Below are 22,339 nucleotides of genomic sequence, written 5' to 3'. Positions count from 1 at the left end.
TTTAATCACGGATGAAATCATCAAAAACGTCAACAAAGGAAGAGGATACAGAATGGGAAACAAAGAGGTAAAAATACTCTGTTACGCAGACGACGCAATATTGATAGCCCAAGATGAAGATAGTTTGTAAAGCTCAGTCCACAGATTTAACATAAGAGCAAAAGAATTCAATATGGCAATTTCATCTAAGAAAACCAAAACAATAGTAGGTAATTAGTAAAGAACCAATCAGATGTAAAATACAAATTGACGGTATCATTATTGAGCAAATAATGGAAATAAAATACCTTGGAATTATATTGCCAATCTACGGAGATCTGGACAAAGAAGTGAGAAATCAAGTACAAAAAACAAATAGATTGACAGGATGACTCAATAACACTATATGGTGAAACCGACATATTCACCCTGAGATGATGTCAAGAATTTATAAAGCCAGTGCAAGACCAATAATGCCATACTCATCAGAAACAAGAGTCAATACAGCCACAACACCAAGACTATTGGAAACGGCAAATATGAGAGTACTGAGAAGAATTACCGGAAATACGCTGAGAAATCGAAAAATGAGTGAAGACATTAGAAGATAATGTAACGTACACTGTATAAACAGAATTGCTTATAAAGAGGAAGAGGAAGAAAAAGAAAATTCCATTCTGGAATTCTTAACCTTAAATAAGTAAAAAAGAAACTTACATCTCTGGCGAATCCAGAATGAATGGCATCGAATATCCTGTCCCTCCAACGCTTCATCTCGTCTATATCCACATAAATTTGGTCAACTTCTCTTCGTAAATTTGACCAACGCATGTTGGGGACTCTGGCAGGATAACTTCTGTTTGCGACCAAACTGTCCAGCTTCGGAAAATATCCCTCGGGCATGGGGTCATTAAAATTGGTAAACCTTTCCACCCGTTTCATTCCGTTGGAAAGGCGTTCAAAATTGTACCTATATAAAAATATAAAGTTATTATGGTTACATAGAAATTAAATGGATGGTAATGGTAATCATCATCAGCCTCTCTCGATCCACTGCTGAATATAGGCTCCCCTGTTTTTCTCCAAAGTGGTCTATCTTGTGCTTGATGTATCAAGTTTTTTGTTGTCTTTCGTAAGTCGTCTTGCCATCGTGTTGGTGGTCTTCCTCTGCTACATTTATCGGCTCTTGGTCTCCATTCAACTAGTTTGATAGTTCATTTTGTGTCCGTCATTCTGGCAACGTATCCAGTCCATTTCCATTTTAATTTACAGTTTCTCTTAATGACCTCTATGATTTTGGTCTTAGCTCGTAGATCTTCGTTTCTAATCCTGTCTCGTAGGGTGGCCCTTATCATTGATCGCTCCACTCTTCTTTGTATTGCTCTTAGTTTTTTTGCGTTTTTCTTTGTGAGCGATGTTTCTGCACCATAGGTCATCACCGGTAGCACTCATTGGTCGAAAACTTTTTTCTTCATATTAACTGGAATGTCACTCTTAAATACGTTTCTAAGAGCTCCGTAGGCTGCCCATCCTTGTATTAAGAAGACTTATATAAGGATACAAGACAATGGTAATAGTTCATAACTATTATGATTTTACTCACTAAATAGAAAGAAAATATAGAAAAGCTCTAAAATTTTTGATCTTCGCGAGAAAACGTTTCTAAGTATGCTCCAAATTGATAAATCCGTAGGAGTAATGCCTGGCGACCTTGGAGGCCACGGATCGTTTCTACGTCTACCGAGCCAACCAAGAAAATGCTTGGTTAGCATAATCTAGCTTAGCAATTGTGATCCTGACAATAGATAGATCCTTTTCTATTATTATTATTGTCCAGTTGTATCTTGTATGCTTTCTTTTCTCTTCTTCTTCTTCAGATGCAAATCCATCCACTAATGGATGTTAGCGATCACATTTTCCATTAACTCTCTGTTTCTTGCAATGTGTATCAGATATTGTATGTCGTTAATCTCTGTCCATTGCCTTATGTTTCGGATTCGGAGTCAGGACAATTTCTTGCGTCGGATTCCTCTCTTGCCTTCAATTTTACCCTGGATTATAAATTGAAAGAACTGGTATTTTTCGTTTCGTATAATGTGACCCAAATACGCCGTTCTCCTTTTCTTGATGTTTTCGAAAAGTTGGCGCTCTTGGTTGATTATTTTAAGGACATCTACATTAGTGACTTTCGCCGTCCATGGTATCTTTAGGATACGACGATAAAGCCACATCTTGAAGGCTTCTAATCTGTTTATATCCCCTGTTTTGAGTGTCCAGCCCTCTATGCTATATAGCAGCACCGACTACATGTAGCATTTAGTAAACCTTAGTCTCAGTGTAAGATCGAACTCTGAACAGGTCAGTACCTAAGCTTGTCGAGCTTGCTCAATGCGACATTTTACTTCCCTGTCTGATGCCCAGTCTTCAAAAAACTTGTATCCTCAGTTATCTCTAAAGATGCGTTTGTTAGATATTTAGTTTTTGCTGGTTTTATTATTAATCCTATTTCTCTGATAGTTCAGGTTTTCGCCGTCTATCGTCATTCGGTTTTGCCCATTCTAAGTTGTGTGTGTGTGTGTGTGTGTTTAGATTTATGACCTTGGTTTGAACCAATTGGCCAGTATTCTAAGTTCTAAACATATATTCTAGAGCTAAAGTAAATAGCTTGGATGAGATCTTCTTGTCTTTTGGATGGGTCTTCTGGTTGTCTATGATGGGTCTCTTGTCTAACTCCTCTCTGTAGTTTTATCTTTTCTGCTTTTTCTTCTATTTTTACTTGCGATGTTGCATTGCCATGTAAATTCTTAATGATTTTTATATATCTGTCATCAACTCTATTGTTGCTTAAGGCATTAAAGATTGCCCAAATATGGTAGGTATGGTAGGGTTATATGGTATTCGTTTGATTCTTCTATTAGTGTTCTCATTACTTGTACATAATCTATGTCGCTTAGTAAAAAGTTTAAATCATTCTGAAGCTATTATAAGTTTAAATTATAACGTTTTATAATTTAATTCATCAACAATACATTAAGTTCAAGTGGGTATACTCACCTTGCCACAATTTGTTGATGCATGTAGTAAAACAGTTCCCCTCTGCGATTCTTATTGACAACTCCCATTGGGCCTTCGAATGGATAGACTAAATGCCAGTGCCAGTGATGAAGATTTATTCCGATATCTTCTCTGAAGTATGCTAAGCGATGCTCGTCTTCCAAATCGGATGCTGTATAATCCCTGGGTATCAAAACCGGAGTCTATAAAAAATTACGGTGTATATCATTTATGTTTTGGCGAAAATACAGAAACCAGTAGATTTCGATATTAGAAAAAGTTTCTCTAAGGTTATAAAAATTTAGCTCTTTTAGCTGTGTTTTAGCTCTTACCCTTTGAGGCTCTGGAACAACGTTAGCAACTTCTCTCATTCTTGAAAACACTTTACTATCCATATATCTGTCGGGGAAAGAAAACAGTACAGATGGTAATTCTAAATCTCTAGTATCATGCCGATGCATCAAAGCCACTGAAAATGCATAGTTGAAAAGAACAGGATTGACACGCTCTCGAGCGTATATTGCCACAGCCATTAGGTCATCAGGATCTTTCATTCCTTAAAATAACAAATAAAGTTAATTAATGTCAAACCATAAATATCGAATTAAACTCAGTAACCTTAAACTCTAGGCAACAATAAAACCATGAATACATTACCAAGGTTAAAAAAGAACTTATTTTTATTACACCTCTACAAAATTAGATGACAGAATCTTCATCACTATTCAGATAGAAAGATATCTATATAGATTACAATTAGAGGCCTAAAAGACAAAACAGATCCCGGTTTTGGCAGCATACTTCCAGAATTCGTGATACTGATACACCTAGTGGAAGGTGAACTTTCTAAAAAATTGGAACCTGGTCCGAGAATATACATATACTTGGGGCAAGTAATAAAAGCGAGCAAAGAAAATGAAACAGAAGAAATTAAAAGACGTATAAGATTGGCATGGGCGGCATTTGGCAAATTGAGCTATATTCTGAATAATACGAAATAAGAAACACCAATGTCTGTTACCAATAATCACATATGGAGCGCAAACTTGGACACTAATTAAGAATAATATGGACAAACTTATAAAAACACAGATAAGAGAGCAATGGAAAGACAGATGATACAAATACGCTTGAAGGACAAAAAACGAAACGAGCGGAAAATATTACAAAGCTAAAGGATGTAGGAGAAAACGTAGCCGAGTCTAAATGGAAAATTGCAGTGCACAACATCAGACACAGAGACGATAGGTGGAACAAGGAAATATTACACTGGAGACCATACGAATACAAAAGAAGTAGAGAAAGACCACAAATGAGATGGGTTGATGACTTGAAGAGGCAAGCCGGTCCCAGATGGATGAGCCTAGCTCAGGAGAGAGACAAATGGAGACAAGAAGAGAAGGCCTACTTCCTAAAATGGATAACATGGACTACATAGACAGATAGATAAATGTATATGCATTCTAATAGGTACAGCAACTAAAGACCTCATGAGATATTTAAAACATAAATAAATTACAATATACCATATTTGATGTAAAAAATTTATTTTATAGAAAAAATCATCAGTTTGCTTACCCATGAATATATTAATTAGTTTTCCAGCAAGTCTTCTGTGTTTAGGAATAAATAAAGAGAAATTTTCGTCCCTCCCTAAATCAGTTATTTCTCCTAATGAAGGCAAAGAGATATCTTTGACGGTAACATCGTTATCATCACCTCCAACTCTGTTTGCGAATGTAGTTACTAATTGGGGTCCCAAATCTTGGTATTCATCTTTCTAAAATTGTTGGTTTAGAATAAAAGAAATTAAAACCCCTTTAAAAAGTAACAATATGAATACGTTTTATATTATAATATTACAGAAAACTTAGACCATTTTCTTCCTTCTTATTTATTAGATAATTTTGAGTCGTCTTTGACTAAACATTCTGCAAATAAATTGAGAATAACCCAAAGAAAAATGGAAAGTGCAATGTTGGGAAAAACAAGAAGAGATGTAGTACCAAATAGGATGGTGAGAGAGAGGAACAAAGTGACAGATGTCACAGAAAAAATTGCACAAACCAAATGGAGATGGGCTGGACATGTAGCGCGTTTAAATGATAATAAGTGGACGAAAAGACTCATGGAGTGGAGACCTAGAGAAGATAAAAGACACCGAGGTAGGCCACCAAAAAGATGGATGGATTATTTGAGATAAACTGTGGAAAATTATATACAGAAGGCACAAAATAGAGAAAAATGGAAGAATATGGAGGATATCAATATCCAACAGTGGATCCAATAGGTTGGGGAATGATGATGATGATGATGATGATGATCAAATATCCAAGGCCTATATGTTCCGTTGGTGGTTAACGGAATCAATTAAATGGAATTAAAATAAGTGTAAAAACAACGAACAGTAATATTTTTTTTGGTTAAAAAGGCGTGCTTATATCTCGTAAGAGGGTTTGTTATTGTTTGGCCCAGCGAGGGTTGTATGACCGACCGATACCTGATGGGGTTGTGTATCGACTCGTTGTTGTAGATCGACTGAACTGAAAACACATGTCTGTGGTTTTAAGTTAAAGACTAATTTATTGACATAAAGAGGCTGACCCTTTAAGAAGCGTCTTCGAATGCATTTAAAAAGTGATTTATTGACATAAGGTCTGATAAGGTAAGATACCTATTTAATGGGACAGAAAAAAACATTAATTTAATACAATCTGGTTTTGTATTTTAGGAGCGAAACACATATAGCCCAGTAAATGAACGGGAAATTCGGCGATACCGTGTAATTTTCAGGGGCAACGCCGAATTGCATGAAAATTTGGATTTAGGATCTACTTACCCTCCACTTCAAAGTTGAAATTGTACCGTTGGTTGCTTTTACTTGGGGGGTGACAGTCACCCCTTCTCGGGGGTGAAAAAACATACGTTTAAGATAAGACCGGAAATGGATAAATTGACTAATTTTAAGCAACTTTTGTTCTATAGAGTTTTTTACGTAAGTCAACACTTTTCGAGTTATTTGCCATTGGTTGATTTTTCGACAAAAAAACTACGTTTTCAGACGGTTTTACGCAAATAACTCAAAAAGTAAATATTTTATCGAAAAAAATATCCTTAGCAAAAGTTTAGCTTATACAAAACCCAAAAAAAATGGTGTATCAGTAAAGTCTATCAATCAAATAAAAACAAAGTTGTAGCTCATGAAAAATACGTTCTTATTCGTCTAATTCCAAATCGAATATTTCAAGGTGAAATCACCGAAAAATTAAGCACTTTTCGGGAAAAACCCATTTAAGCTTTTTTAAAGTATTTATAAAAAGCTTTGTTTTAATTGTTAATAAAAGTTTTAGCATTAAAAATAAGCGAGTTACGCTCAAAATAAAATTGGCCCTCTTTTTTTTTGTAAAAAATCATGAAAATCTCGCCGTGTTTAGCTCCCCAAATGAAATTAATCGCTACCGCTTACAAACAATTTACTGACCTATCTATTTTTTATATGATCTGTCAGTCTCACCGGTTTAAAGTGTTTATTTTTGAAAGGGTTACAATTGAGAAAACTAGAATGGGTCACTAATCACGAGTGTATGCAAATTTTGAACAGCCATATCTTAACCAATTTTTGTCTTATGGAGAAACGAAATAAACTAGCATATTTATAATAGCAAAAGCTACATTTTTTTACTCTTTAAGATTTTTGTTCCTCACTAATACTTTTTAAGATATTTTAAAAAATGAAGTTTTTCAAAAAATTTTAGAATTTTTTTTTTATTTAAAACAAAATGTTTTCAAAAATAAGCACTTCAAACCAATCAAACTTACAGATCATATAAACAATATATATATATATATATATTGTTATATTTCTATTTGATAGGAAAATTAAATTTTGATAATTATAAACAAAATTCAATTTAATATAAAATATTTTCAATTTTCTCAACCACGGGCATATAAATTTAGAACAACCTGTATACAACAAATTGTTATATTTAATTTTAAGAAGTGATTAGAATAAGCGTACGAAACTCGGAACAATGTGCTTAGAATAAACAAAGTGAATGACGCGTACCATTATCGTTCTTCGCGGAAGGTCGATCATTAGCCTATGCTAAATAAAACTCAGTGAAATAGATGATAGTTCATTATCGTTTTTCGCGGAAGGTTTCGATCATTAGCCTATGCTAAATAAGACTCAGTTGAAAGAGAGAATAGGTCATTAAAATTTGTAAATAGTTGAAAGTAATTTTAGAATGGGAATTAAATATTTTCTTTTGAAATCCATTAAGCATATTTAGAAAGATTAAAAATTGGTTTTGAGGAATACTGCGAATGAGAGTTGGTGGTGGAAGATTGATTTGTGAATCTGGAAGGGATACTTATAAAGTAGGTGAATGAATGACAAAGTGAGAGCAGAATGTTTTGAGCTGTCGAGAAGTGAAGTCGAGTAGTAGACGGTAGTGTACGGAGAGTGAGAAAGCCGGTGTAGTTCCGTGAGTGTGGAGTATCTATCGTGGAACGAGAGGTAGGCCAGGTCGAGAGTAAAAGAACCTCCTTGAGCCAAGAGTGTCCCGGTAGCTGATAGCAGTTTCGAAAAAGGTAGAACACAGCATCACGACAGAAGCAGGAACGAGAGCTATTCGAGCTAGTTTTTCAAAGGAGAACATTACTGGAAGCCAGGACGAGGTTTGATCGCAGCCAAGGATAGCAGGAAACGGGTTTTGTGTGAGGACATTCTCAGTTCACCAGGAAAAGGTCAGTCTCATTTGTTTGGACATGAATGTATGGGTTTTTCGTATTAAATTCCACATAAAAAAATTGAATAACATAATCAATAATATCAGAAAAGCTTCATCAAACTTAAATAGAGTTGTTGCTAATAACTCCTAATAGTTAAATGTTAATAAAAACTTTCAATTGAAAACCAAAAGGAAATAAGATTCCCATTTGTAAATGTTATGTTTTAAGAATAATAAGAAATAGCAAATATTAAGCATTGATTGCCTTTTTAATAAAATAAAAAATATTTTGATTATAATTGTAACCCATATGTGTGTATTGTTTTACTCTTTTCTTTTCTATCCCGATTAGGAACCATTAAGAAATATTTAGAAGCCACGAAAGTAAGTAATTAATTTATAATTCGCCCTGAGATTGAAAACATATTGATATGTGATCTGGTTAATTAATTAGATTAGTATTAATACATTGATTAAATTAAGTGACATATAAGAATATTATCTCATATCAATAATCAAGATCACATCAACTGTCGTCCAACGTGGAAAGCATTGAAAAGTATTTCTGGTGGCAAATTTGAAGGATAGAAAGAGTAAAGCCGGTATTTGAAAATTTATATGCCTGTGGTAAAAAGTGAGATACTTACATTTGATAACATAAAATTTTAGATCTCTTTAGGTACAAATTTTACATAACTGATTTAATATTTTATTTTACGATATTTACATTTGATATATTTATTGACAATTTATAATATTTGGTTGAGAAAAAGTCGTCTTGGTAACATACTAGTAAAATTTCATATTTGGCGGGGACAGTATTTCTTGAAAACAAATGTCTGTGACAAGAAGCCAAAGCAAAGACAACAAAAAACAAAAAGAACATTCAGACCAAGAAGATATTTTAGACACGACAATCATGGCATCAGAAAATCAGGAATTATCAGGAATAGATAAACTATTACAACTGATGCAACTCCAGTCACAAAAACTGGATGACAATCAAAGAGAAACACAACAAAAAATGAATGAAAATCAACGTGAAACGAAACAAGCCATGGAAGAAACATCAAAGAAAATGGATAAAGTGGATCAAAAAATGGATGAAACACAGAAAAAAATGGATGACAATCAACAGGAAACAAAACAAGCAATAGAAGAGAACAATAAGAAAATAGAGGAACGCATAGAAAAGTATGAAAAGGAAATAAAAGGATGTTTGACAACAATGAAAAACGAGATAGAACAGCAAGAAATGAAAATTAAAGATCACATGAAAGAACAAGAAATGAAAATTCAAGATAAAATAAAGGAGTTAACGAATGGCCAGAAAAAGGAACTAGAAAATTTGGAAAATAAGTTCGAAAATGCTATTCAAGTAGACAGAGAAGAAATGGAAAAAAGAATCACAGAAATAGAAAAACAAGTCACCGAAAACCGGACGCAACAAAATGTAGGAGAAAGAAGAGAAATGGTTATACATAGCACAGATGACGTGAAGATAAGGTTTGGCGGGGATGTAAGAAGATTACACCCAGTGCCGTTCATAAATAGCCTGAAAAAGAAAATACAGCACATCGGAAATTTCGAAACAGCAAAAGAAACTATCAGAAACCATCTCAAATATGAAGCAAGCCTATGGTTCGATAGTAAAGAAGAAGAATTCGGCAATTGGAAACAATTTGAACAAAAATTTTTGAATTATTTCTGGGGAAAAGTCCAACAATTGGAAATTAACAAGGAATTGCAAAATGGGAAATACAATGATAGGATGGGTGTATCAGAAAGGACATATGCTTTGCAAATTTACAATAATGCAAAACATTTACAATATAATTACTCATCGGAACAATTAGTCGAACTGATTGCAAGACATTTCGAGGAAACGCTGGAAGACCATATCACATTGCAAAATTACAAAGACATAGATAGTTTATGCCAATTCCTACAAATAAGAGAATCACGTCTAAGAGAAAGAAAATCAAGAAGGTCGCGAGAAGATTACAGGCCCCCGAGAAACACAAGATTACAGAGGTAGAAATCAAAATAGGAGGGACTATACAAGACGAGATTTTAATCCCAGAAGGGAAAACGAAAATAGAGACAACGGAAGAGGAAATTATGAACAAAGAAATAGGCAATGGAATGAGGACAGAAATCGAGAATACCAGAATAGAAACACCACACGCTCAAATCAAGAAAACAGAAATTATGATAGACACTGGATCTGAAATAACATTGGTCAACAGAAAACTAATAGAAGAAGTTAACTTAACAAATTTAATTTATAAAATACCTAGGGTAAATTTAGTGGGCGCAAACAAACGGACATTGGCAACTATAAATGAGGGCATACGAGTAATGGTACGACTGGGCAAGAATATGTATGCACTACAATGTGTAATAATGCCAAACATGTCACATGACATGATAGTAGGAGTGGACGAATTGGCAGAAAAACATGTAGTGATAGATTTAAAAATAATACGATGAAACTAACAGAAGAAAAAGAAAAAGAACAGGACAAGGAACATGAGAAACAAAATACGGACGAATCAGGTAAAGAACAAACAGTGGAAATGAATTTGGCAGCGAAGCAAGGACAAAGAAAAAAAAGGAGAAAAGGTCAGAAAAAGATAAAAGAAAATGAAACCTGTGGCTCCTCAAAAGAAGAGTTGAGCCCAGAAGAAGAAAATTTGAGAGTATCAGAAACAAAGGAAACCTGGGATTCCTCAAAAGAAGAGACGGGCTCAGGAGAAGAAGAAATAAAGCTAAAAAATGAAAGTGAAAAGAATATGATTGAAACAGTGGTATTTGAAGAGGAGGTATATGCAAACGAGGATGCAGAATGCACGGTAAACATGTGTGAAGAATCTGAGAAAAAAGACAGAAAATTGATATGTGGAGAAGGGAAAGAAAAAGAATTGCGGTTGATGTTAAGAAACTACGAAAATTTGATCAATGAGGAAAACAGAGTGGCTAAAAAGTACGAACATTCATTTGAGGTGAAAAACTTGGGAAATTTTCGATCAAAGACTTACCCGATTCCATACAAGTATCGACAAGAGGTGAAAGAAGAAATAAATAAAATGTTGGAAGATCAAATCATCGAAAGATGTGATTCACCGTATGTTAACCCGATTGTGATAGTAAAGAAAAGCAGTGGAGAATTGAGATTATGTTTAAATGCCAGGAATATCAACCAGCACACTGTATCACAATATGAATCACCTCTAAACATCGAGGCCATTTTTGGAAGAATCACGGGGTCACACATATTTTCGAAAATTGACTTAAAACACAGTTTTTGGTTGATACCGTTAGCTGAAAAGTGTAGAAACTACACCGCTTTTTCTATTGGTGGTATTGTCTACCGGTTTAAGGTAGTGCCGTTTGGATTGCAGAGTGCTTGTGCTGCACTCGTCCGAGCTCTACATACCATTTTGAATCGCCACGAAGATTTCATAGTTCATTATATCGATGATTTATTAATTTTTTCACAAGATACTCAGAGTCATCTGAAACACATAGAAATAATTCTGGAAGAATTGGACACAGCGGGATTGAAATTAAACATTGAAAAATGTCAATTTTTTCAAAAAGAAGTCATTTATTTGGGTTTTCAATTGGACACCAAAACAGTAAGATTAGCCGAAGACAGAGTCAAGCTCATAGATGAATACCCAAGACCAACGAATTTGAAAACATTGAGAGGTTTTCATGGCACGATTAATTATTTTAAAAAACTGATTCCCGATTTGAGCCAAAAGGAAATCCCTCTGATAAAGTTGCTTAAAAAAGGAATAAAATGGAATTGGAAAGAAGAACAGGAGGAAGCTTTCGAAACATTAAAACGAGAATTCGCAAAAGGAACGAAAATATACCACCCCATTTACAATTTACCTTTTATACTCCGAACTGATGCGTCCATACAAAAATTTGCAGGAGTTCTGTCTCAAATACAAAACGACCAAGAAGTGCCGATATGTTTTATATCTCGAGTGACTAAAACACATGAGAGAAAATATAGTGTTACAGAATTGGAGTTTGCCAGTGTACTATATTGCGTAAACAAATTGAGGTTTTACTTATTGGGAGCAAAATTCACAATCGAAACAGACCATGCAGCTTTAGTACATATCATGAAGAATAGATTAGTAAATAATAGAATACATAGAGGCATTCTATTATTACAGGAGTATGATTTTGAGTTCCGATATATAAAAGGAAAAGACAACATAATAGCCGACGCTCTAACACGGGATGAGGACACGGGAAAAAAGGAAACAATTACTCTACAGGTGGGACTAAATAGATTAATACAAGAAGAAGGGATATATTCGTAAAATGAGATAAGGACAAACCAAGAAGACCTAGAGGAAAGAGAGAAAAGAAGAGCGGAAGTAGAAAATGACATATATTTTAAGAGAATAGACGGAAAGGAACTATATTTAGTGACACAGACATTGGCCGAAAAGATAATAAAGAAATTACATGAGGACAATGGGCATATCGGGAGCAGAAAAGTTTGGCTCGTTTTTAGGGAAAATTACATCAGCCGACAGGATTACCGCATTGCAAAGGAAATTACCCATAAGTGCGATGTATGTCAAAAATATAAGAGTCGGAATTTCAAAAACGAAAATGTTGCCAAAAATATTGAAGCCCGAAACAAACTAGACATTGTAGCAATAGATATGTTAAGCGATCTAATTATGACCACTAAAAGGAACAAACATATTCTGGTAATGGTGGATGTGTTTTCAAAATACGTAAAATTATATAGTTGCCGCACCACAAAGGGTGAGGAAATATTAAGAAAAATCGACAATTTTATAGCCATAGTAGGAACACCAAAAAAGATCCTACCGGACAATGCAACGTATTTCCGAAATGATCGTTTCAAGGGACAACTTCGAGAACGAGGAATAGAGACAAATTTTGTCAGCATCAGGCATCCACAGAGTAATCCTTCGGAACGATTCATACAGGAAGTGACGAAATTTCTTCGCATTGCAACAGATGGTCAACATCGCCACTGGGACAGGAAAATGGCGGAAATAGAAAGGTATCTAAATACAATTCCGAGCACAGTAACAAAAGAGACCCCAGAATACATCATGAAGGGTGTACTGCCGATAAGGCCATGGGAAGACCAAGAGCCAAAAGAATATCAACAGGTGATTGAAACCGTACAGAGAAGATTACGGCGAAGCAACGAAAAATATATCCAAAGACAGGAACAAAATAGAAAAAGAAGACCAGTGACTTTCCAAAAGGGTGAAAGAGTACTCGTGAGGGCATTACGAGTATCAAATCTTCCTGGGGGCATTTGCGCAAAGTTGATGCCTGTTTTCGAAGGCCCTTACATCGTGAATAATGAAAATGGGATAAATAGTTATGAGTTGAGGCACAGGAACTCGGAAAAGATCCGAGGAATTTATAATATTCACGATGTATACAAATATCACGAATAAAAGACAGAATTACATGAAGTAGATAGTAAGTTAGGATATAAGACGTAGATTAAAGTAAGGAAATATACAGGGAGTTGGTTTTGCCTCGAGAAAATTTATTTAAAAATGCAGATAAATTTTATCGAATACAAGGCGGGGATTTGTTATATTTCTATTTGATAGGAAAATTAAATTTTGATAATTATAAACAAAATTCAATTTAACATAAAATATTTTCAATTTTCTCAACCACGGGCATATAAATTTAGAACAACCTGTATACAACAAATTGTTATATTTAATTTTAAGAAGTGATTAGAATAAGCGTACGAAACTCGGAACAATGTGCTTAGAATAAACAAAGTGAATGACGCGTACCATTATCGTTCTTCGCGGAAGGTCGATCATTAGTATATGCTAAATAAAACTCAGTGAAATAGATGATAGTTCATTATCGTTTTTCGCGGAAGGTTTCGATCATTAGCCTATGCTAAATAAGACTCAGTTGAAAGAGAGAATAGGTCATTAAAATTTGTAAATAGTAGAAAGTAATTTTAGAATGGGAATTAAATATTTTCTTTTGAAATCCATTAAGCATATTTAGAAAGATTAAAAATTGGTTTTGAGGAATACTGCGAATGAGAGTTGGTGGTGGAAGATTGATTTGTGAATCTGGAAGGGATATTTATAAAGTAGGTGAATGAATGACAAAGTGAGAGCAGAATGTTTTGAGCTGTCGAGAAGTGAAGTCGAGTAGTAGACGGTAGTGTACGGAGAGTGAGAAAGCCGGTGTAGTTCCGTGAGTGTGGAGTATCTATCGTGGAACGAGAGGTAGGCCAGGTCGAGAGTAAAAGAACCTCCTTGAGCCAAGAGTGTCCCGGTAGCTGATAGCAGTTTCGAAAAAGGTAGAACACAGCATCACGACAGAAGCAGGAACGAGAGCTATTCGAGCTAGTTTTTCAAAGGAGAACATTACTGGAAGCCAGGACGAGGTTTGATCGCAGCCAAGGATAGCAGGAAACGGGTTTTGTGTGAGGACATTCTCAGTTCACCAGGAAAAGGTCAGTCTCATTTGTTTGGACATGAATGTATGGGTTTTTCGTATTAAATTCCACATAAAAAAATTGAATAACATAATATCAGAAAAGCTTCATCAAACTTAAATAGAGTTGTTGCTAATAACTCCTAATAGTTAAATGTTAATAAAAACTTTCAATTGAAAACCAAAAGGAAATAAGATTCCCATTTGTAAATGTTATGTTTTAAGAATAATAAGAAATAGCAAATATTAAGCATTGATTGCCGTTTTAATAAAATAAAAAATATTTTGATTATAATTGTAACCCATATGTGTGTATTGTTTTACTCTTTTCTTTTCTATCCCGATTAGGAACCATTAAGAAATATTTAGAAGCCACGAAAGTAAGTAATTAATTTATAATTCGCCCTGAGATTGAAAACATATTGATATGTGATCTGGTTAATTAATTAGATTAGTATTAATACATTGATTAAATTAAGTGACATATAAGAATATTATCTCATATCAATAATCAAGATCACATCAATATATACAGTTAAAATAGATGGTAAATCCAAACGATTAATTTCATTTAGGGTGCTAAATAGAGGGAGGTTTTCACGATTTTTTTTACAAAAAAAAAGGGGTCAACTTTTGTAAAAAACAAATATTAAGCTTTTTTTCGATACTTTAAAAATGTTATTAAGGTTTTCCCGAAAAATGCTTTTTTCTTCGGTGATTGCGCGTTGAATTATTCGATTTGGAATTAGACGAATAAGAACGTATTTTTCATGAGCTACAACTTTGCTTCTACTCAATTTGTAGACTTTACTTGTACACCATTTTTATTCAACATTTACTATAATAGTAAAAGTAGACTCCAACTAGTTAAAGTATACTCTTCCCAATGCCATTTAGTAAAAGTTGATTCACACAAACAATCGATTCTAGAAATTATATGTTACTGTATATTATGTCCAAATCGTGATATTTATAGTCCATTCTGTATCGTCGCCCCCGTTAGGTAAATTATTCCAGTTCGATTTTTTTGCACAAACTCACTCAAAAAGAGGTCCTTATCCACAGGGTGTCAGGTGGTACCGTAATCAAAAAATTGTTTAAACAATTTTTTTAAACAAATTCACAAAAAAAATTCACTTCGGACATTTTTTTTACATCATTTGGGTCATTCGGAGCAAAATAGGTCTTTTGTGATTTTTCTGTAAAATTTATTGTTCTCGAGTTATACGCGATTTAAAATTTGAAAAATGCGAAAATGACCATTTTCAAGGCTTAATAACTCAGATAAAAATTATTATTATAAAAGTCAGAAAGTCACCAAATCAAATTCTAACGACCCCCCTACAAGGTACTGAAGAAATATTTGTCATTATTGTATTACTAAGCTGTTATTTTTAATTATTAACAATGAGCGCTAGGAGCGTATTGAGGCGGCTCGGATGTCAATGTGAGTGCGACTGAGATGCACCATTGCACGGTCGGAATGGAGGATCTTACTCGCACTCACATTGACGGCCGTCTTAATACGCTTTTAGCTCTCATTGTTGATAATTAAAAATAACAGCTTAGTAATAAAATAATGACAAATATTTCTTCAGGATCTTGTAGGGGTAGGGGAGTCTTTAAACTTTGATTAGGTGACTTTCTGACTTTCATAATAATAGTTTTTAATCGAGTTATTAAGCCTTAAAAATGGTCATTTCGCATTTTTCAAATTTTAAATCGCGTATAAATCGAAAACTATCAATTTTAGAGAAAAATCACAGGAGAGCTTTTTTGCTCCGAATGACCAAAATAATCTAAAAAAATTTATCCGGAGTGAAATACTTAGTTATTTATAAAACAGTTCGTGAAGTATACTTTTTGCGCACGCACGCAATGTTTAGAGCACTAGCGGGCCCAGTGCTATACATCGCCTAAGTGCGCAAAAAGTACTTCGAGCACAGTTTCATACAATATGTTATCTACCAAAAAAAAACTGCAACTCTTCGCCACTGGAATACATTCCTATTTTACAATTTTTTAGAACATTGACATTTAAAAATTCAAACTTCTGTCAAACCACAAAACTGTCAAAACTTTTTTGTAATTTATTGCTCACATGTCATCACCATGACAAGGCGAAAGTTAAGGATATTTGGTTATATGAAAGTGTGCTAAAAACAGTGCGAACAAGTAAATCCCATTTAAAATACATTATTACTTCAGGCACACTTTAAACCATTCATGTACTACTATATTTACAACCATCTATATTTACAATTTTCACACAATAAAAACTTATACATAATATGAGGTAGAGTAGATAAGAATTATTTGTGTGAATTTGGTTAACAAAAATTGGTCAAACAATTCTTCGACCTCGGTACCGCCTGACACAATGTATAATTTGTTATAAGGATGTATTTGTTTGAGTAAGTTTGTGCAAAAAAATCGAATCAGAATAATTTACCTAACGGGGGCGACGTTAAAGCCTGGACTAATAAGTAGTTAAAAGGGTCAAAACAAAGAGACGAACATTCATCAAAAATGCACGTGATATTATACTCGTATAAATTATATAATCTACTTTTACTAACAAGGGTTAGGAAGAGTCAACTTCAACTAGTAAAAGTTGATTTAAATTTTTCAAATCAACTTTTACTGCTCGTTTCAGTTGGAGTTGACTCGAACTAGGAAAAGTCAACTCTAACTGACAATCAACTTGAACTGTAACATATACAACTTCTTCATTAACGATTATGCCTTCATTTACATATATTTCACTAATAAATATTATATTTTGGTGCAACTGTTGGGTTTTTGATAAATTTTGTAACCAAAGAAAAAATGTTTAATTAAATTGCTTAGTAAAACATATTTAGTGATTGAAAATCAGTAAGTGAGATGCTAACTTACCAAATACTGGTTAGGAACTTTAAAGTTGACGCCTTCAGACCCTTTTGGTAGGATCATTGGTTCTGTAGGTCGATCAAAGAGCAAAAGTAAATTCTGCTTTTTACTCATTTTTGGAATGGAAATCTGAAACAAACATTTTTTAATAATACAGTCGAACCCGCTTATTGGAATAGCTTTCGTGCCAAGCAAAAGTATTCCTATAACCGGGATATTCTAATAAGCGATCATTGGTAGATAGCAGAAATGTTTAGGGACCTCAAATTGATATTCCTTAAAGCGGGATATTCCTATAACCGGTATTCTAATAAGCGGGTTCGACTATACATATACCATATACGTTATAAAATATAAAAATTTTATGTTAGTAGCGTCACCAAAATGTATAATAAGCAGAAAACTATGTAAAAATAAAAAACTTTTTCTTCTTCCTTTATATAAGCAATTTTGGTTGTTTATTGAGCGGTTGTTGTCTTTATGAATAATTGTCACAGTAAAATTTTCAAAATTTCAAAGATAATGTACAAATCTTCGGAAATCAGGAAAAAGGAAGATCTGTAACAAAAACCAAATGATCTAAAGGACGATGAATTTGATCTGCTAATGAAAGAGATAATCAAAGTTAAAAAAAAGTCAAACAAATAGATGAAATAAGACAAAAAATGAAAGACATGCTAATGGCGTTTCAAGAGTATGAGTAGGGGATTCAAAGCTTACGAACAAAAAATATAGCTCCAAAAGATATTGAGGTGTTTAAAACACAAAATGAGGGAATCCAGGCAAACTAGAACAAGTAGAGAATAAGACTAGAAGTTATGGAAAAATCCTATAAGGAGAAGAACATCGTAGTTAAAGGCGTAGTTTCCCAAAAATAACAATAGATGGAAAGATCTGGAGATGGTACAACAGCAGACAAACGCTAGAAGCTACATAAGTCAATTAGAAAAAATCAGATGTCCCAAGGAATTGGACTCAGTAGTGGAAAAGGTAAAGAACAAACAAGCAAAAATTACCAGATGAAGTTCAAGATAGGAACTTGGAATGTAAGATGTGCATACAATGAAGGAACTCTAAAATAACTTTCAAAAGAATTAAGTAAAATGGGTCCATATACTAGCATTACAAGAAAAAAACAGAAAAGAAATATTACAATATGAAGTATACGATTATATCGTTTTTAATAACGGAGGAGTTAAATATTTTAGATATATTTCAGTAAGAATTTGTAGTAGATGTATGAAAAAAAATGAAAGATAGTTTTAGATAGCACTTATAGCCCATATAATTGCAAGAAAATTTGGATTTAGGTTCTACTTACCCTCCACTTCAAAGTTGAATTTGTGCCGTTGGTTGCTTTTACTTCGGGGGTGACATTTACCCCTTCTCGGGAGGTGAAAAACGCTTGTTTAAAATAAGGCCGGAAATGGATAAATTGACTTATTTTAAGAATCTTTTGTTCTATAAAGTTTTTTACGTAAGTCAATACTTTTCGAGTTATTCGCGATTTAAAATGTTGATTTTTCGACAAAAAAACTACTTTTTCAGACCGTTTTTCCCAAATAACTCAAAAAGTAAATACTTTATCGAAAAAAATATTTTTAGCAAAAGTGTAGCCTATAAAAAAACAAAAAAAAAATGGTGTACCAGTAAAGTCTACAAATTGAGTAGAAGCAAAGTTGTAGTTCATGAAAAATACGTTCTTATTCGTCTAATTCCAAATCAAATAATTCAACGCCAAATCACCGAAGATAGAAGCGTTTTTCGGGAAAACTTTATTAATATTTGTAAAGTATCGAAAAAAAGCTTATTATTTGTTTTTTACAAAAGTTTACAGCATCAAAAATAAACGAGTTACACTGAAAAAAAAGGTGGCCCTTTTTTTTGGTTAAAAAAAATCGTGAAAACCTCCCTCTATTTAGCACCCTAAATGAAACAATCGTTTGGCTTTACCAACTATTTTAACTGTATGTGTATTGTTTAAATGATCTGTAAGTTTGATTGGTTTGAAGTGCTTATTTTTAAAAACATTTCGTTTTATAGTAAAAAAAAATTTCTAAAAATGTTTGAAAAATTTAATTTTTTTTTAAATAACTTAAAAACTATTAGTGATAAGAAACATCTTAAAGAGTAAAAAAATGTAGGTTTTGCTATTAAAAATGTGCTAGTTTCATTTTGTTTCTCCGTAAGACAAAAATTGGTTAAGGTATGACTGTAAAAAATTTGCATACACTCGTGATTAGTGACCCATTCAAGCTTTCTCAATTACAACCCTTTCAAAAATAGACACTTTAAACCGGTGAGACTGACAGATCATATAAAAAATAGATAGGTAAGTAAATTGTTTGTAAAGCGGTAGCGATTAATTTCATTTTGGGAGCTAAACACGGCGAGATTTTCATGATTGTTTACAAAAAAGAGGGCCAACTTTATTTTGAGCGTAACTCGCTTATTTTTAATGCTAAAACTTCTGTTAATAATTAAAACAAAGCTTTTTATAAACGCCTTAAAAAAGTTTAAATAGGTTTTTCCCGAAAAGTGCTTAATTTTTCGGTGACTTCACCTTGAAATATTCGATTTGGAATTAGACGAATAAGAAGGTATTTTTCATGAGCTACAACTTTGTTTTATTTAATTGATAGACTTTACTGAATCACCATTTTTTTGGGTTTTTTATAAGCTACACTTTTGCTAAGGATATTTTTTTCGGTAAAATATTTACTTTTTGAGTTATTTGCGAAAAACCGTCTGAAAATTTTTGTCGAATAATCAACATTTTCAATGGCAAATAACTCGAAATGTATTGACTTACGTAAAAAACTCTACAGAACAAAAGTTGCTTAAAATCAGTCAATTTATCCATTTCCGGTCTTATCTTGAACGTATGTTTTTTCACCCCCGAGAAGGGGTGCCTGTCACCCCCCAAGTAAAAGCAACCAACGCCACAATTTCAACTTTGAAGTGGAGGGTAAGTAGAATCTAAATCCAAATTTTCATGCAATTCGGAGTTGCCCCTGAAAATTACACGATATCGCCGAATTTCCTGTTCATTTACTTCGCTATTAGTAAAGATAAAGTAGATGAACAAAATAACTTTTTTAATAAGATGTAGAAAAGGGCTTTAATTTATTACGAAATCGACCAAAACGAGAGAACTGATAATCAGTGACTGCAATGCAAAGATAGAAAGAGAATATATTGATATACAAAACAAAAGTAAGTGAAGAGTTTAACCAAAAAAATGAATGAACAGTCAGTCCGTGTCAAAAAAAAGACGTGGAAAATCCAGCAGAAAGTTAAAATATACAAGAGCTGCAAGAGCTGTCTAGAAAAGAGACAAAAATACAGATAAGAATTAGAAAAATAAAGTTTCCCAACAAATGAAGGAAATATTAACGACATACAGAGAGGATCTAAATTATGGAATAAATTCATTTTCTCTAAAATGAAAGACTTTGGAGAAAAATCCTGAAACAGGTCGATTTTTATTTTTAAATTACAATTGTTTGGCATATATTTCATACTAGTGACGTCATCCATCTGAGCGTGATAACGTAATCAATGATTTTTTTAAATGGGAATATAGGTCGTGTGGCACCTCATTTGAAAGGGTGTTCAATTCTCTATTCAGAGTAATATAAACGATAATATTATTTATACAGGGTGACCAAAAAAATAATTTTTGAATTAAATTAATTGAAGCAAAAAGAAGAATTTATGCAATTTATTTAACTCAAAATACATTGTACGGCTGTCCGTAAATAGAAAAAAATGTTTATTTCACAAATAAACATTTCTTTTCGCTTAAATTAAATCACAAACAGCCTCCCACCTACCTCTTGGCAGTTTAAACGTTTAATTTAAGCAAAAAGCAATGTTTATTTGACAAATAAACATTTCTTTTTCTATTTTCTGACTGCGATAGAATGTATTTTGAGTTAAATAAATTGCATACATTCTTCTTTTTTCGTCAATTAATTTAATTCAAAAATTATTATTTTGGCCACCTTGTATAAATAATTATATTAATGTTTATATTAATGTATAGAAAATTGAACACCCTTTCAAATGAGGTGCGACACGATCCCTATTCCCATTTAAAAAATCATCGATTACGTCACCACGCTCAGATGGATGACGTCACTAGTATGAAATGTATGCCAAACAATTTTAATTTGAAAATAAAAATCGACCTGTTTCGGGATTTTTCTCGAATGTCGTCCATTTTAGAGAAAATGAATTTATTCCATTATTTAGATCCTCTCTGTATAATACCGAATGGAAGAGATAATAAAAACGGGATCCTGTAAAGTGTTATCAAGAGGAAACAAATATAAAAATAAAACAGTGGATTAATAGCGACTTCAAATTCGACTGAAAAATCGAAAAATTCCATCTTTGGCAACAAATTGTTAATATGTAACTAAAAAATCACGCAAAAATTTTTGCTGTAACGTATAAGTTCGCTTTATACGTTTGCTCATTTTACTCACGTTTGCTCATTAAAAAAGTGTTACTTAAAAAAAATGTTAAAAAAGTACTTACTTAGTATACTACTTAAGATCACACGACCACCTACGGAGACTGGAGATTTGTCATTTCGGATGATCTTTATATAATAATTTGCAAAAACCACTAAGTGGCTGTGTATGATCACTATAATGTGTTATCTCGATACTTGGTCTACCGTTTCCTTTTAAAATTTCCATATTTCAGGTAATTCAAAACTTTGGGTATTACTTACAGATTATTTATAAACATATTATTGAGCAGAATAAGAACATTTTAAATAGATAACTTAAAAAATATATGATACCAGAAGAAATAAAAATAGAAAAATTACTAAGAAATGAAAACAAATTCAGAAACATTTAAAATCTTAAAAAAAAAACAAAAGAAATTTTTTTATTTACATAAATAAAAGCTAATTCGTCTGAAATATTATTGATGCTTATTTCATACTAGACCAGGGCATATAGCACTAAAAACACCGGAATAAATCGATTTTGAAATACAGCACTTAGCAAATTTTGGCATTGTGTTCAGAGGAAAAAAGTCTAGTATAGAAAAATGGGTGCAAATGCATAATTGTATTTTAAAGTTCATAAAGTGTATCCAAAAGTGCATAAACATGTCAAAATAAGCATATTAACCCGGCACCTGCCACGTGGGGTGCTACC

At 33.1% G+C, this 22,339-nt stretch overlaps 1 protein-coding gene across 1 annotated transcript in view; it reads right to left on the bottom strand.

Annotated features, from left to right (window-relative positions):
* LOC114334233 (uncharacterized) overlaps positions 1–21,780 on the bottom strand; it is a 78,745-nt gene extending 56,965 nt beyond the window's left edge. The window contains exons 1-6 of the mRNA XM_050653629.1: positions 21,705–21,780; positions 17,166–17,288; positions 4,612–4,813; positions 3,366–3,589; positions 3,034–3,236; positions 697–949 (exon numbers count right to left, since the gene is read on the bottom strand). Of these exons, the coding sequence (XP_050509586.1) occupies positions 697–949; positions 3,034–3,236; positions 3,366–3,589; positions 4,612–4,813; positions 17,166–17,273 (990 nt within the window). The 5' untranslated portion in view covers positions 17,274–17,288; positions 21,705–21,780. The remainder of the gene's footprint in view (positions 1–696; positions 950–3,033; positions 3,237–3,365; positions 3,590–4,611; positions 4,814–17,165; positions 17,289–21,704) is intronic.
* Between the last annotated feature and the right edge of the window lie 559 nt (positions 21,781–22,339).

Source organism: Diabrotica virgifera, chromosome 1, assembly GCF_917563875.1.
Source record: "Diabrotica virgifera virgifera chromosome 1, PGI_DIABVI_V3a".
Classification (NCBI taxonomy): domain Eukaryota; kingdom Metazoa; phylum Arthropoda; class Insecta; order Coleoptera; family Chrysomelidae; genus Diabrotica; species Diabrotica virgifera.
The sequence above is the reverse complement of the archived record's forward strand: the minus strand, read 5'-3'. Positions and strand labels throughout refer to the sequence as shown.